Here is a 13,318-nt window from a genome sequence, read left to right as displayed (position 1 = left end):
CTCATTGGCACTCACACCACATCTTCCTATATCTGTTAAGACCCGGCTGTATAAATGACCGAAAACTTTCGAGGCGTTCCGAGAATTGTATTCTGACTTCCGGCTGAGAGATATCGAGTGGCCCGTAGACACACCCAAAACTCGCCAATATATAAGCATGAACCCCTCAGGGTCAGAGTCAGAAATCTATGATAAGCCATAAGGTCAATAAATAAGAAGATATGGTATCGATTGCCAATGAGATTACTCTCAACAAGAAACCAAATGACCGGCACATAGGTCACCGTACGACTTCAGCAATGCCGGAGAAAAACCCATACCGCATATATAGTCAAATGTAAAACAATATTCCAACGAGAAAACTAACAGCATATATAATTAATGCATGTACAAAACCCTAAACGAAAAACAAATGTTACAAAATGTACACAGTAACATCAACAACCACTGAATTACAGGTTTACCAGAAACATGCGTACTAGGCCAAAACATTATAATAAATATGCATAGGAATAATGGAATACTTGAATGCAATTATACATAAAGTTAAGATTGATTTGTGCATCAGAAAAGTATATAATTCAACAAGAAAATAGTATTGTATATAGAAAGTTTTAAATTTAAAGTTAAAAAAATTATTTCATGCAATTGTGAAACTTAAACATAATTTTATTAATAAAACATCTTCATTCTATACATGTATTGCCAAAAGGTATAACTTGTTTGAATCTAACCAACTTTACACAGCTCTCAAACGAAAGTATACATGTATTTATATTCGGTTAAAACTATATAAGCAGGGTTGATTTTTTTCTTCGGTATAACCTCAATATTAACTCAATTTTCTTTTTGATATATTTACTAGTATATTAGCATGAGGGGGGATAGTAGGGATCCTGATCCCGAAATCCCGGGTTTATAAACCATCAATCCCGAGGTTCCGAATTCAAATAAGAGGGTGGTAAAGGGGGGTACTGGACACGGAAACGCGTGAAATAAAAATCGCAAAAACGTAGCACGAAAAATAACAATCGGGAAAAACGAAGCACGAGAAATAAATCGTAAATAATAAGAAAAAAAAGTACCAGCAGTTATTACCCAGCCGTTCTTGGAGATTATGTAGACATTGTTAATTGACATAAAGACCATGTGGTCACCTTTAAGCGTCTGCTACTTGCATCATTTTTTTGAAAAACAGGTATTATGATGGACTTTATTACATGTATAGCATACATATACACTAGAAAGTAGAATGGTAATAATATACATCAATTTCTATTATACTACACAAGTATAAAATATTAAAAGGTACTACAACTCACTGTTTGAGTTTGTTCCAATTTACTTTTTAATCAAATGCGGAAAGAGACAAGAACAAGAAATTAGGAGCACCGACAGGAAACATGGAAAATAAATAAGGGAAAATACGGAGCACACACATCGAACCAAACACGAGAAAACGAGAAATTAAACACCAAAACACGAACACACGTGAAATAAAAAGGCCGAAAACGTTGTACGAAAATAACCCTTTACCACCCTCAAATAAGTTAAATCCCGACATCCCGAAATTCGAAAAAAAGAATTCCCTAATCCAGAAAGGGTCAATCTTAAAATCCCGAGCTTAAAAACACCCGATCCCGATGTTTCGATAAAGGTCATATCCCCCCTCTAACATGGATATCGTTTTCCGGACCGGGCCTTTAAAGTCGGTTGCTTTCGGTTAGAGCCAATGTTCCGTGTTGAACACAGTAAATTGGCCTATGATGGTTTACTTTTACGAAATTCAATAGTGACTTAGATTGAGAGTTTCATGTCATACCACACTGATCTTCTCATACAGCCTCCTTTAATAACTGCTGTTTCCTCTGAATTCTAAATAAGAAATACGATCAAACAAATGTTTGCGTTATATCGCACATGTTTCCATTATTTCGCAAATGTTTACATTGTAACGCAAAGGTTTGCGTTATATTTGGCAAAGATGTGCGTTATATATAACGCGAAATGTTTGCGTAAAAAATGTGCGTTATATCGCAAAGGTTTGTTCGGCGAAAAGAAAGGGGGGAAAATAAAAAAAATAAAAAATATGTGGCGCTAATACGCTTCCGTGAAAAGGTATAAAATTAAATTTAAGTCAAAATTATATAAAATGTCGGAATCATATGACAGAATTCCACCGGCACCACTAGTGAATTACTAGTGCCTTCTCCTTCATTGCGCTTTTTGCAAAAAAGTATTTTACTTTCAAATAAGATCAAACTATAAGTTACCTTATAAGGTTTGCCCTATCGAAAATTGCCTTTATTGAACTTTTTAAAATACATGTACGGTATTGAAATATCGACAGGTTTTTTTTTGTATTTCAGAAAAATCTGATCGATGATTGTTGGCAAAGGTCAGACAAAAATTGCAAATTATTGTCTCATTTTATTTCTACCATAGGGTGCATTCAAAGAAACAACATGATAAAACCCTACGGAGGCCTCATTTCAAGAACTCTCCTGTGATGAAGGGGAATAACATTTTTGCACAACGCTTAGCGTGACGTCACTTTGGATACAAATAGAAAGGGTTTGCACACACTGACAAAATTTTACAAATTAATATCGTCAAAGTAAGTTTTGTAAGACTTTTCGCTATATTAATTCTAATACAAACATAATGCTTTACAGCGCATCAGATGATTTTTCTGCTTTTTATCTAAAACTCTTTCAAATGTCACAAGTTTGTCTCCAGAAGCTTTTGCGGATCGTTTCATCTGTTCCCAATGTCTGTAACTTACGCCCTTTTGTACACAATTGTTTACAAAAAATGTATGAACTTTCCTGCATTATTTTGTAGCGGAAAATTCATTTTCATCTGTCTTGTGCAAGGCTATTTATTATCAGCTTTAACTAACTGCTGAACTGGACACTGTTTGCCCCCCCTTTTTTTTTTACCTTTTACCCAATATCTTTGTCTTTGAATTTCGTTAGCTTACATTTTCCCACAAGGGCTGGTTTGACTTTCAATGAAATTCGCTATTCCATAATACATTAGGAATATATAGGATCATAGCAACCACCAAAAGCCCATTGGCATGCAGTAAAACTCTGTCTGTCCCACTCATGCCACTAAACACGAGTCCCTCTGTTTTTCCCTCCAAACTGTCATATTCAACAACCAAAAATTTGCGCTTAAAAAACCCTGCGTAAAGCCGTTTTATCCTGCCTTTTTTTAACTTTAAACTCCTGTTCTGCCTTTTATTTTCAATTTCATCCAAGCATCGACATCTATATACTAGCTCAGTGATATTGTTTGCCTTAAATTAATAACGGAGAATAAAGGCTTTTTCCCCTGGAGAAGAATCCCAATTTGAAAAAATGGCCTAAAATTATTACCAAAAAGACTACTTTTTCCCAAACAGTGCAGTCTTATAGTAGTAATTGTGTGCATGATTCCAAACTGAAAAACGATCATTTTTTCATTTAAACAATTTGCTTGCCTAAAATTACTGTATGTGTAGATTTGGGTTCTATTTTGCATATTATCACTGACAAAAAGGGTTGTATTTCAAAGCAGGGTTTTACTCTTGAAAGTGGGTATGTAGATTGAAGTTTCAGTCAAATTCATGTTTATTCTAAATTAAGTAATTTCCAAATTTAATGAAAATTACGCATATTTTCCCATTAAAAAAGGGTAGAGGTAGTTTAGAAAAAAAGCCAACAGTATCACTGTAGCTGCTCATTCGAATTTCTACTACAAAAGATTTAGAATTATGAGAATAGATTATAGTCCTCTTTTCCAGTCGATGAAATAGAATTATAAACCAAATACTAGAGCACTGTAATAGTTGCACATACTCAATAAATCGTTAACTATAAAATAATACATACGAAAATGTCGTGGGTTTGAACCATTTCTAAAGACTTTACTGTTTGTATTTGCTGCTTCTCTGCTAAGCACACGACATTTAGAAGAGCAAGGCCACACTTAAAAATATTTTGGTTTGCCCAAACCCTACCCAAAGGTTGAGACAGTGGGAAGGTAGGTAGGCGTTTTCTTTCCTTTTTTTTCCTTCAAAAAAAGGAATTGAAGTACTATCAGATGTTTTTTAGTCTTCATGCCTATTTGATTAAAAAAAAACTTCTTCAAATCAGGACAATAAAAGAATTTGAGTAGGCAGTTTTTTTCTGGGTAGGTAGCGTTTTGGCAAACAGATCTATTATTTATTTATATGGGCCAAAGATTAATCGGAATCAGAGAATAATCTAAATCAATGTATTCGGGTAAACTAAAGTGATCGAAATGTATTCTTGTGGAATGTTAAGGCCAAACAAAAAATGACTGTACCCCAACCTATCCTAATAATTTGTATCCCCTACCTAAAGTTTTTTTTTGCTGTTTTAGATTAAGTGTAACGGTTTATTTCTTCCTCTGTGATATTTTATCCTGAGGATAATTTGTCCCAGTAATTTTTTTCCAGGCATGGTATTTCACAGGTTCATTTTTTCCAGAGGAGTGAAAATCTATCTGTGTTATGCGGATAGTATGTACCGGTATATATTGCCGTACTATATTTCACAGAACGGTGTGAAATAGAGTCCCATTAACTACTTTGTAAGTTACTCACAATCAATATATACCTACGGAAGCGTATTAGGGACATAGAAAAAATCAAATTGGCAGTGAACTTTTTTTTCAAAGTCGAAATTTTGACTTTTCAAATCTCGAAATTTTGACTTAAACTTGAAATTTTGACTTTTCAAATCCCGAAATTTTGACTTAAACTTGAAATTTTGACTTTTCAAATCCCGAAATTTTGACTTAAACTTGAAATTTTGACTTTCTAAAATCTTGAAATTTCGACTTTTAAAAAAGTCGAAATTTTGCCTTTTTTCAAACTCGAAATTTCAACTTATAAAAAGTCAAAATTTCCACTTTAAACTCGAAATTTTGACTTTTTTAAAACTCGAAATGTCGACCTATCTTTAAACTCGAAATTTCGACTTATCTAAAACTCGAAATTTCAACTTATTTTAAACTCAAAATTTCGACTTTTTTAAAACTCGAAATTTCGACTTATTCTAAACTTGAAATTTCAACTTATTTTAAACTCAAAATTTCGACTTTTTTAAAACTCGAAATTTCGACTTATTTTAAACTCGAAATTTCAACTTATTTTAAACACAAAATTTCGACTTTTTTTAAAACTCGAAATTTCGACTTATTTTAAACTCGAAATTTCAACTTATTTTAATAAACCCAAAATTTCGACTTTTTTTTTAAATCGAAATTTCGACTTTGATCTCAAAATTTCGACTGTTGAAATCTCGAAATTTTTTACTTTTTCTAAGTACTCTTAAAACTTTGATGTTAGTATTCAAACAGTTATTACAATTTTAGAAGGAGTAGACATGGACGCAAATTATATAAGCGTCATTTACTTATTTTGGCAATTTATATTCAGAAACTGGTTTTGTTCTTAAGATATGGATTAGCATTTATTATTAAAGAAACCATTCGTAAAGAACATGCATGTTGACAAAATCCCCCCCACCCCCCCCCCCCCCCCCCCCCCCCCCCCCCGCATATTCCATGTTTTAGTTTCCACGACACTGTCATAGGATCGTCAGACCTGAGGACATTTAGCATCACATTTGCAAAGGCCTGTTTGGTATACCAATAGCAAGTCACTGACTTTGCCTTGTTTAAACAATGGTAAATCAAGTAGCCCAAAATGCCATGCATATTCAGAACGACCAATGAGCTGCCCCAGTTTTCTAGTTTTGGAAGTTTGCATTCTTATAACACAACTATTAACCCTTGTCTTTATATATTAGACTGTTGAAATAAATATGTCGTAATATAGGTGTGTCGGAATAGCGGGGTTACTTGATACACATATCTGAAGTCCAGACTTGAAATATGTATTTGAACGTAACACATATTTTATTTATTCTTTGGCAAGAACAATATTTTCTATCTAAAATAACCTCTTTAAAATGTTTTAGTTTATTTAAATATGCTTATGAATCTTTTGTAGATAGTTGTCTCATTGGCAATCATACCACATCTTCTTTTTTATATTATGAAGTTTATGATGTAAATGACTCTACGCCTCGTTGATATAAATGACTGTGAATGTGGTAATCGCAAACGTATAAATACTGAGGAAAAGTCGAAATTTTAAGTTTTAAAAAAGTCGGAATTTTGAGTTTAAAACAAGTGGAAATTTTGAGCTTAAAACAAGTCGAAATTTTGAGTTTAAAAGAAGTCGAAATTTCGAGTTTAGAAAAGGTCGAAATTTCGAGTTTAGAAAAAGTCGAAATTTCGAGTTTAAAAAAAAATCGAAATTTTGAGTTTAAAAGAAGTCGAAATTTTGAGTTTAAAAGAAGTCAAAATTTCGAGTTTAGAAAAAGTCAAAATTTCAAGTTTTAAAGAAGTCGAAATTTTGAGTTTAAAAGAAGTCAAAATTTCGAGTTTAGAAAAAGTCGAAATTTCAAGTTTTAAAAAAGGTCGAAATTTCAAGATTTTAGAAAGTCAAAATTTCAACATCAGAAAAGTTAAAATTTCGAGTTAAAGTCGAAATTTTGAGATTTGAAATGTCAAAATATCGACTTTGAAAAAAAAGTTCACTGCCAATTTTATTTTTTCTATGTCCCTAATACGCTTCCGTATATACCTGACTATAATTATAAAATGTTTCACAAAGGTAGAACAAATTTGCATAATTTATCAAAGGGAGGTAATTATGGGGAATTTATATTTTAAAGATATTAATATAATATATTTCTGAACCTATTTCATAGTAAAAATTTTCCTTGAATCTTTTTTTTATATATTCATTTATATACAAAGATGACTTACAACTTGATTTAATAAGACAGATAACATTTCACAGGTAAATACTATCCAGCTGTAAAACATGCTTTTGTTCCAGTGTATTGCTATGCTATGATTTATCTGATTTCCATATATATATAATCAACAACTACATCTCTGTCCCCAGACAAAACTATTTTTATAGTCACAAATATCATCATAATCAAATTCTTCTATTACCGTTAACAGTAGTAATGCAACTATATGTTTACCTTTCTTTTAAATTATATTTGAACTGAGATCTGAAAACAACTCACTTTTACATGTATTTCACTAACCTTATTTAATCATGTGATATTATTTTCACAATTACGATCTTTGAAATTACTTCTGGTTTTCTTCCCTTTGTTTCATGATAATTTTCTTTTTAAAAGGATGATATTGACTTGAATATATCAGGAAATATTTCAATGATAATTTGTGAAATTATTTCCCATTATAATACATTTTGTTTTAACTATTTTGCATAAATTCAAATACAGAATAATATTATTTCATAATATTTTTAAAGAATAAGTTTATTCTAATAACTATTCAATAAGTTTACTACCCAGATAGAATTTCACGGCAAAGGAAAAAATATCCCAGGGAAATGTTTTCCTCCGGATAAAAAAATAACAACAACTACTGTGACATTTTTTCCTCCGGATCAAATTTTACCCGGATATAATTTTGCTTTACAGATTTTGGTTCTATTTTGCATATTATCACTGACAAAAAGGGTTGTATTTCAAAGCAGGGTTTTACTCTTGAAAGTGGGTATGTAGATTGAAGTTTCGGTCAAATTCATGTTTATTCTAAATTAAGTAATTTCCAAATTTAATGAAAATTACGCATATTTTCCCATTAAAAAAGGGTAGAGGTAGTTTAGAAAAAAAGCCAACAGTATCACTGTAGCTGCTCATTCGAATTTCTACTACAAAAGATTTAGAATTATGAGAATAGATTATAGTCCTCTTTTCCAGTCGATGAAATAGAATTATAAACCAAATACTAGAGCACTGTAATAGTTGCACATACTCAATAAATCGTTAACTATAAAATAATACATACGAAAATGTCGTGGGTTTGAACCATTTCTAAAGACTTTACTGTTTGTATTTGCTGCTTCTCTGCTAAGCACACGACATTTAGAAGAGCAAGGCCACACTTAAAAATATTTTGGTTTGCCCAAACCCTACCCAAAGGTTGAGACAGTGGGAAGGTAGGTAGGCGTTTTCTTTCCTTTTTTTTCCTTCAAAAAAAGGAATTGAAGTACTATCAGATGTTTTTTAGTCTTCATGCCTATTTGATTAAAAAAAAACTTCTTCAAATCAGGACAATAAAAGAATTTGAGTAGGCAGTTTTTTTCTGGGTAGGTAGCGTTTTGGCAAACAGATCTATTATTTATTTATATGGGCCAAAGATTAATCGGAATCAGAGAATAATCTAAATCAATGTATTCGGGTAAACTAAAGTGATCGAAATGTATTCTTGTGGAATGTTAAGGCCAAACAAAAAATGACTGTACCCCAACCTATCCTAATAATTTGTATCCCCTACCTAAAGTTTTTTTTTGCTGTTTTAGATTAAGCACTGTTAAAGTCACAATGTTGCTCCCATACGGCCATAGACTAGTTGTCCAAAAAAAAAAAAAAAAAAAAAAAAATCACAAATCCTACCTGTATTGTAGAACTACCCTATTTTTTTCTCAGCATGTAACAGTTAACACAGTTTAGCCTTACTTGTGCGTGTCGGTTTTCGAAAATACGTTCATGCTCTCATCCTGAATATGCAAACTCGTTAATTTGACGCTGGACTTGGAGCAGCGAGTTAGCATTACCATCTTCATCTTTAGAATGTATTCCAGGGTATAAATGGGCATTTGATTAATAAATAAACTTATATATTTTGTAGCTACAAAAGAAGACTCACGATGCTGACATGCGCAGCACTGTTTGTCGTATTTTTATCTGGAGGTTAGTATTAATTGGATAGAACTTATATACTTTATTCCAAAAGGTCCACAAGGTCAAGGGGCACCATGAGAATATAACATGATTTCACAATTCTAGATGATGAGGAACACCTTTTCCTTCATTGTCAAATCAACAGTATTATTAATAAACCCATTATCCTAATTCAAACCATTTAGACTCAAACTCATAAACTTCGAACTATTTTAGATTCCAATAAAAAGATTTTTTTTTTAAAGTGTAAGAAGGAGGCGTCGCCTCCCTTTCCCTTTTAGAGCTTAAACGAGAGACATGTTTAACCCCGCCACATTTTTGCGCCTGTCCCAATCCAGGTGCCTCTGGCCTTTGTTAATCGTGTATTATTTTTCATTTTAGTTTCTTGTGTATATTTCGTTTAGTTTAGTATGGCGTCCATTATCACTGAACTATAGTTTTGTTTAGGAGCCAACTGAAGCACGCCTCAGGTTCGAGAGTTTTTCGCTGCATTGGAGACCAATAATGATTGATGGCCTTCAGCTGTTGTCTGTTCTTTGGTCGGGTTGTTGTCTCTTCAGCACATTACCCATTTCCATTCTCAATTTTATTATTGCTTATACTGTCGATTTCTAAAAGTTGCCATGTTGGTGGGATGCCCTTTTTGATAAATTTTGATCCGTCAAACAGAAAAGTGTGTGTATTTACTATTTTGTATGCTGTCAGTCAGTCAGATAGCAAAATAAGGTTGGTATGGAAGAATTTTTATTTCTAATAAAAAAAATTACGTTGAGTCTAGGGGAGGGATTTGGGTAGGTAGGGGTACAGTAAACACACAAACTAAGTGTGGATTGGCCTTATGAAAATAGAAAAGTCATCTACAAGTCTATTACTTTTTATGCCCTATTGATCGGGGCATTATGTTTTCTGGTCTGCGCGTTCGTTCGTCTGTTCGTTGCTGTATGTACCGCTTCAGATTTAGTTTTTGGTCGAGGTAGTTTTTGATGAAGTTGAAGTCCAAACAATTTGTTCCCTATGATATGACTATCTCATTTTAATGCAAAATTAGAGTTTTACACCATTTTCACGGTCCAATGAACATAGAAAATAAAAGTGCGAGCGGAGCATCCGTGTACTATGGACACATACTTGTTTTGTAATCTTTCAAACATTTTAGTTTCAGCTCTTGGATGTGAGAGATTATGGGTACAGTTTGAAAATTCTTGCTATTATTCAAATCAAATGCCAGAATCTCAACGGAGAGCCTTCCAACGAGTAAGATCTGCTAGTGCCGGCATGGTTGAAGATATCTTTTTTAAATGGCAACAAGCCAAGGTATGTTAACTGTAGACCTGTAGAAACAAAAAATGTCTGCTAAAGGGGGATGAATTGTCCTTTCTGAGGGGTGTAAAATTTATACATCTACAATGTAAGGATCTTAGGGGATGATTTTTTTTTGTCATCTTTCACGTACACTTATACACAAAAACATTCGAAGGTCTTGCAGCAGTAAAATTAATGATTAATAATAATTGCCTGCAAACATTACAGGTTTTTTCAACAAGCTTGCGCCAAGGTTTATACAGAAAAGACTAGAATCTAAGGGATGTTTTCAGCTAGTTTGCAGAGATCTTAATATATTCTAATTCTATATTACTATAGTAACATTTTTATATGTTTGCATGACTTAGATAGATATAGGAAGATGTGGTGTGAGTGCCAATGAGACAACTCTCCATCCAAATAACAATTTAAAAATTAAACCATTATAGGTTTAAGTACGGCCTTCAACACGGAGCCTTGGCTCACACCGAACAACAAGCTATAAAGGGCCCCAAAATTACTAGTGTAAAACCATTCAAACAGCTGAGGAAAACCAACGGTCTAATTGCATTGCAGGAATTTCATGTAAAATGACTGAGCATGCCTATTGTAACTTCCTGTAAGATAAATATTCAAATTCGGTGCTGACTAATGTTGATGATACTGATAGTGTATGATTCATGTAATATATCAAAAGTTGGATATTATTTTTTTAGTTTTCTTTTTTTTTTTTTTTTTTTTCAAAGATAATTATTCTTTGTTAGTAAAAATTTTCTCCATTACATTATGCTATAAACTTATAATTTTTTAAGATCAGCAACAAACTAATAGAATTCAACAAAATTTTATTTTCAGTTAGCATGCGAAAGGAAAGGCGCATACCTTGCAGAAATCGATTCCGAAGCGGAAAACAACTTTGTAAAGCAATTGGCACAGAAGGTCCCAAATCATTGTAAGCTTTTTTATCAATACAAGACTAGTGTTTAAAAGAGGGCAGAGGCCAAATAAAAAAAATGTGTGTTTACCACTACTAAGATTTTTATCCTCTACCCGAAAGTTTTTTTGGACCTTTTTTATAAAGCATTGTTCTAGTCATAATATCGCTCCAATAGACTCAATGTAAACAAAAATAATAAAAACAAAGTTTAACACACTTTATTGTTTAGACTGATGTCAGTCAATTTCTAGCAATATTTCTAGACTTTTGATTGGTTAGGGTTCACATTACTACAGGGAGATGTGCAACTATCCTCGGCATAGTATGTTTCTAGAATTTTGATTGGTTAGAACACGTCGTGACAAAAACCTACAGCACCTGGGTGTTGCTAACCCATATCCCCGGATGTTGCTATCCATTACAAGGACACAGACTATAAAATGACCAAAAAAAATGAAGGAACCTGGGTGTGTGTAGCATCTAGGAAACCATTGACTTTCACAGATTGGTGGAAGATAATGACAATAATAAAAATATATCTAAATTTTATTTCTTCATAAAAGAGGAACGAAAGATACCAGAGGGAGACACTCAAATTCATAAATCGAAAATAAACTGACAACGACATGGCTAAAATGAAAAAGACAAACAGACAAACAATAGTACACACGACACAACATAGAAAACTTAAAAATAAGCAACACGAACCAAATAAGCTGTTTTATTAGGTTGTAATGTCCATGACATAGCTAAAGAAGAAACCTGGGTGTGGGCAGGATCTAGGAAACCATTCACTTTCGAAGAATGGTGAAAAATTAGGACAATAAAATAAACATAATTTTCTAAATTTTATTTCTTTATAAACTGTTTGGTTAGGTGGTAATGACATAGCTCAAGTAGGATGATGGGTATGGGAAGGATCTGGTAAAGTAAAGATAAAAAAATTACGATAAAAAAATAATTATCTTATATTTATTTCTTCCTAAGCTGTTTGGTTAGGTGGCAATGACATAGCTCATGAAGGAACCTGGGTGTGGGCAGGATCTGGAAAACCATTGACTTTCACAGATTGGTGGAAGAGTACAGATGGAAGGAGGAAAGATGAACCTGATAATAAAGGAAGATCTGGCTCAGATTGTCTCTCATTGTCCAAATATGACAACTATAGCGCGTGGCACGATAGCGAATGTAGCTTGAAAAGAAGAAGAGGAGACTTTAAGGGTATCATATGTGAAAAACGTAAGTTATAAAAGATGACAAATTCCACTTCTTTTTCTAATGCAAAATAGTTTAAATAAATTGTTTGGCAAGAGGAGACTTTAAGGGTATCATATGTGAAAAACGTAAGTTATAAAAGATGACGAATTCCACTTCTTTTTCTAATGCAAAATAGTTTAAATAAATTGTTTGGCAAGAGGAGACTTTAAGGGTATCATATAATTATGTGTAAAACGTATGAACTTATAATAAAGATGATAAATTGCATTTATTTTTTGAATGCAAAATTTATGTGAAAAACGTCAGTTACAAAAGAAAACGAATTCCATTTCTTTTTTAATGCAAAATTACTAAATATGACAACTACAGTGCGTGGCATGATGGTGAATTCAACGTAAAAAGAAGAAGGGGAGACTTTAAGTGTTACCGTTTCATATGTGAAAAACGTTAGCTATATTAAAAAGATTACGAATTTTATTTCTATTTCTAATTTTATTTCTTTTTCTAATGCTTTATTTTTTATTGGTTTAAAAATATTTTATTTGCAAAAGTAGCAAATGGGATTGGACACAAGTTGTAACGACAAAATGTACAACATAAGTGACCGTGACGTCCTCTCCTATAAATGTTCATGTTCATCAAATTATAGATGCATTTGTGGCTAAGCATCATACAATTTGACGATACTTAATAAGTTTTGTTTTCTTTTTTCAGCGGCAGAATAAAGGACATGGACGGAAACAGACTTATGAAAAGAACTGTCACAAGAAGCAATTAAAGACTAGCTATTAAAGAATGTCTTAAAATATACAAAAACTTAATTCATTGCACTTCCAGTGATTTACAAAATATGAAGCATTGATTTTAAAAAACAATCAAACTGTTCCAGTCCGAATAAATAGTTACTGTAACTCAAAATTGTAAAACAAGAGTGCAAACACTGAGATGTCTCATGCATGAAAATCAGGTCAAGGTCATAAATGTATCAATCCTGGCAGACAGACATGTGGCACATTACAATTATTTGTTGTTCCCTACACAAATA

At 32.6% G+C, this 13,318-nt stretch overlaps 1 protein-coding gene across 1 annotated transcript; it reads left to right on the top strand.

The window, feature by feature from the left end:
- Positions 1–2,522: 2,522 nt before the first annotated feature.
- LOC134719762 (galactose-specific lectin nattectin-like) lies at positions 2,523–13,099 on the top strand. The gene is made up of 6 exons (XM_063582722.1): positions 2,523–2,617; positions 8,764–8,825; positions 9,973–10,130; positions 10,974–11,070; positions 12,043–12,294; positions 12,988–13,099. Exons 2-6 carry the CDS (start codon positions 8,783–8,785, stop codon positions 12,996–12,998), a joined length of 561 nt encoding a protein of 186 aa, XP_063438792.1. The 5' UTR covers positions 2,523–2,617; positions 8,764–8,782; the 3' UTR covers positions 12,999–13,099.
- Positions 13,100–13,318: the final 219 nt, after the last annotated feature.

Source organism: Mytilus trossulus, chromosome 5, assembly GCF_036588685.1.
Source record: "Mytilus trossulus isolate FHL-02 chromosome 5, PNRI_Mtr1.1.1.hap1, whole genome shotgun sequence".
NCBI lineage: Eukaryota > Metazoa > Mollusca > Bivalvia > Mytilida > Mytilidae > Mytilus > Mytilus trossulus.
The sequence above is the reverse complement of the archived record's forward strand: the minus strand, read 5'-3'. Positions and strand labels throughout refer to the sequence as shown.

What these genes read in the sequence shown, in the direction of transcription:
- LOC134719762 (XM_063582722.1), top strand. Translation starts at nt 8,783, where the DNA reads ATGCTGACATGCGCAGCACTGTTTGTCGTATTTTTATCTGGAG. An exon ending in TGTCGTATTTTTATCTGGAG is followed by an intron (nt 8,826 to 9,972) that starts GTTAGTATTAAT and finishes CAAACATTTTAG; the next exon opens with TTTCAGCTCTTGGATGTGAG. An exon ending in TTAAATGGCAACAAGCCAAG is followed by an intron (nt 10,131 to 10,973) that starts GTATGTTAACTG and finishes TTTTATTTTCAG; the next exon opens with TTAGCATGCGAAAGGAAAGG.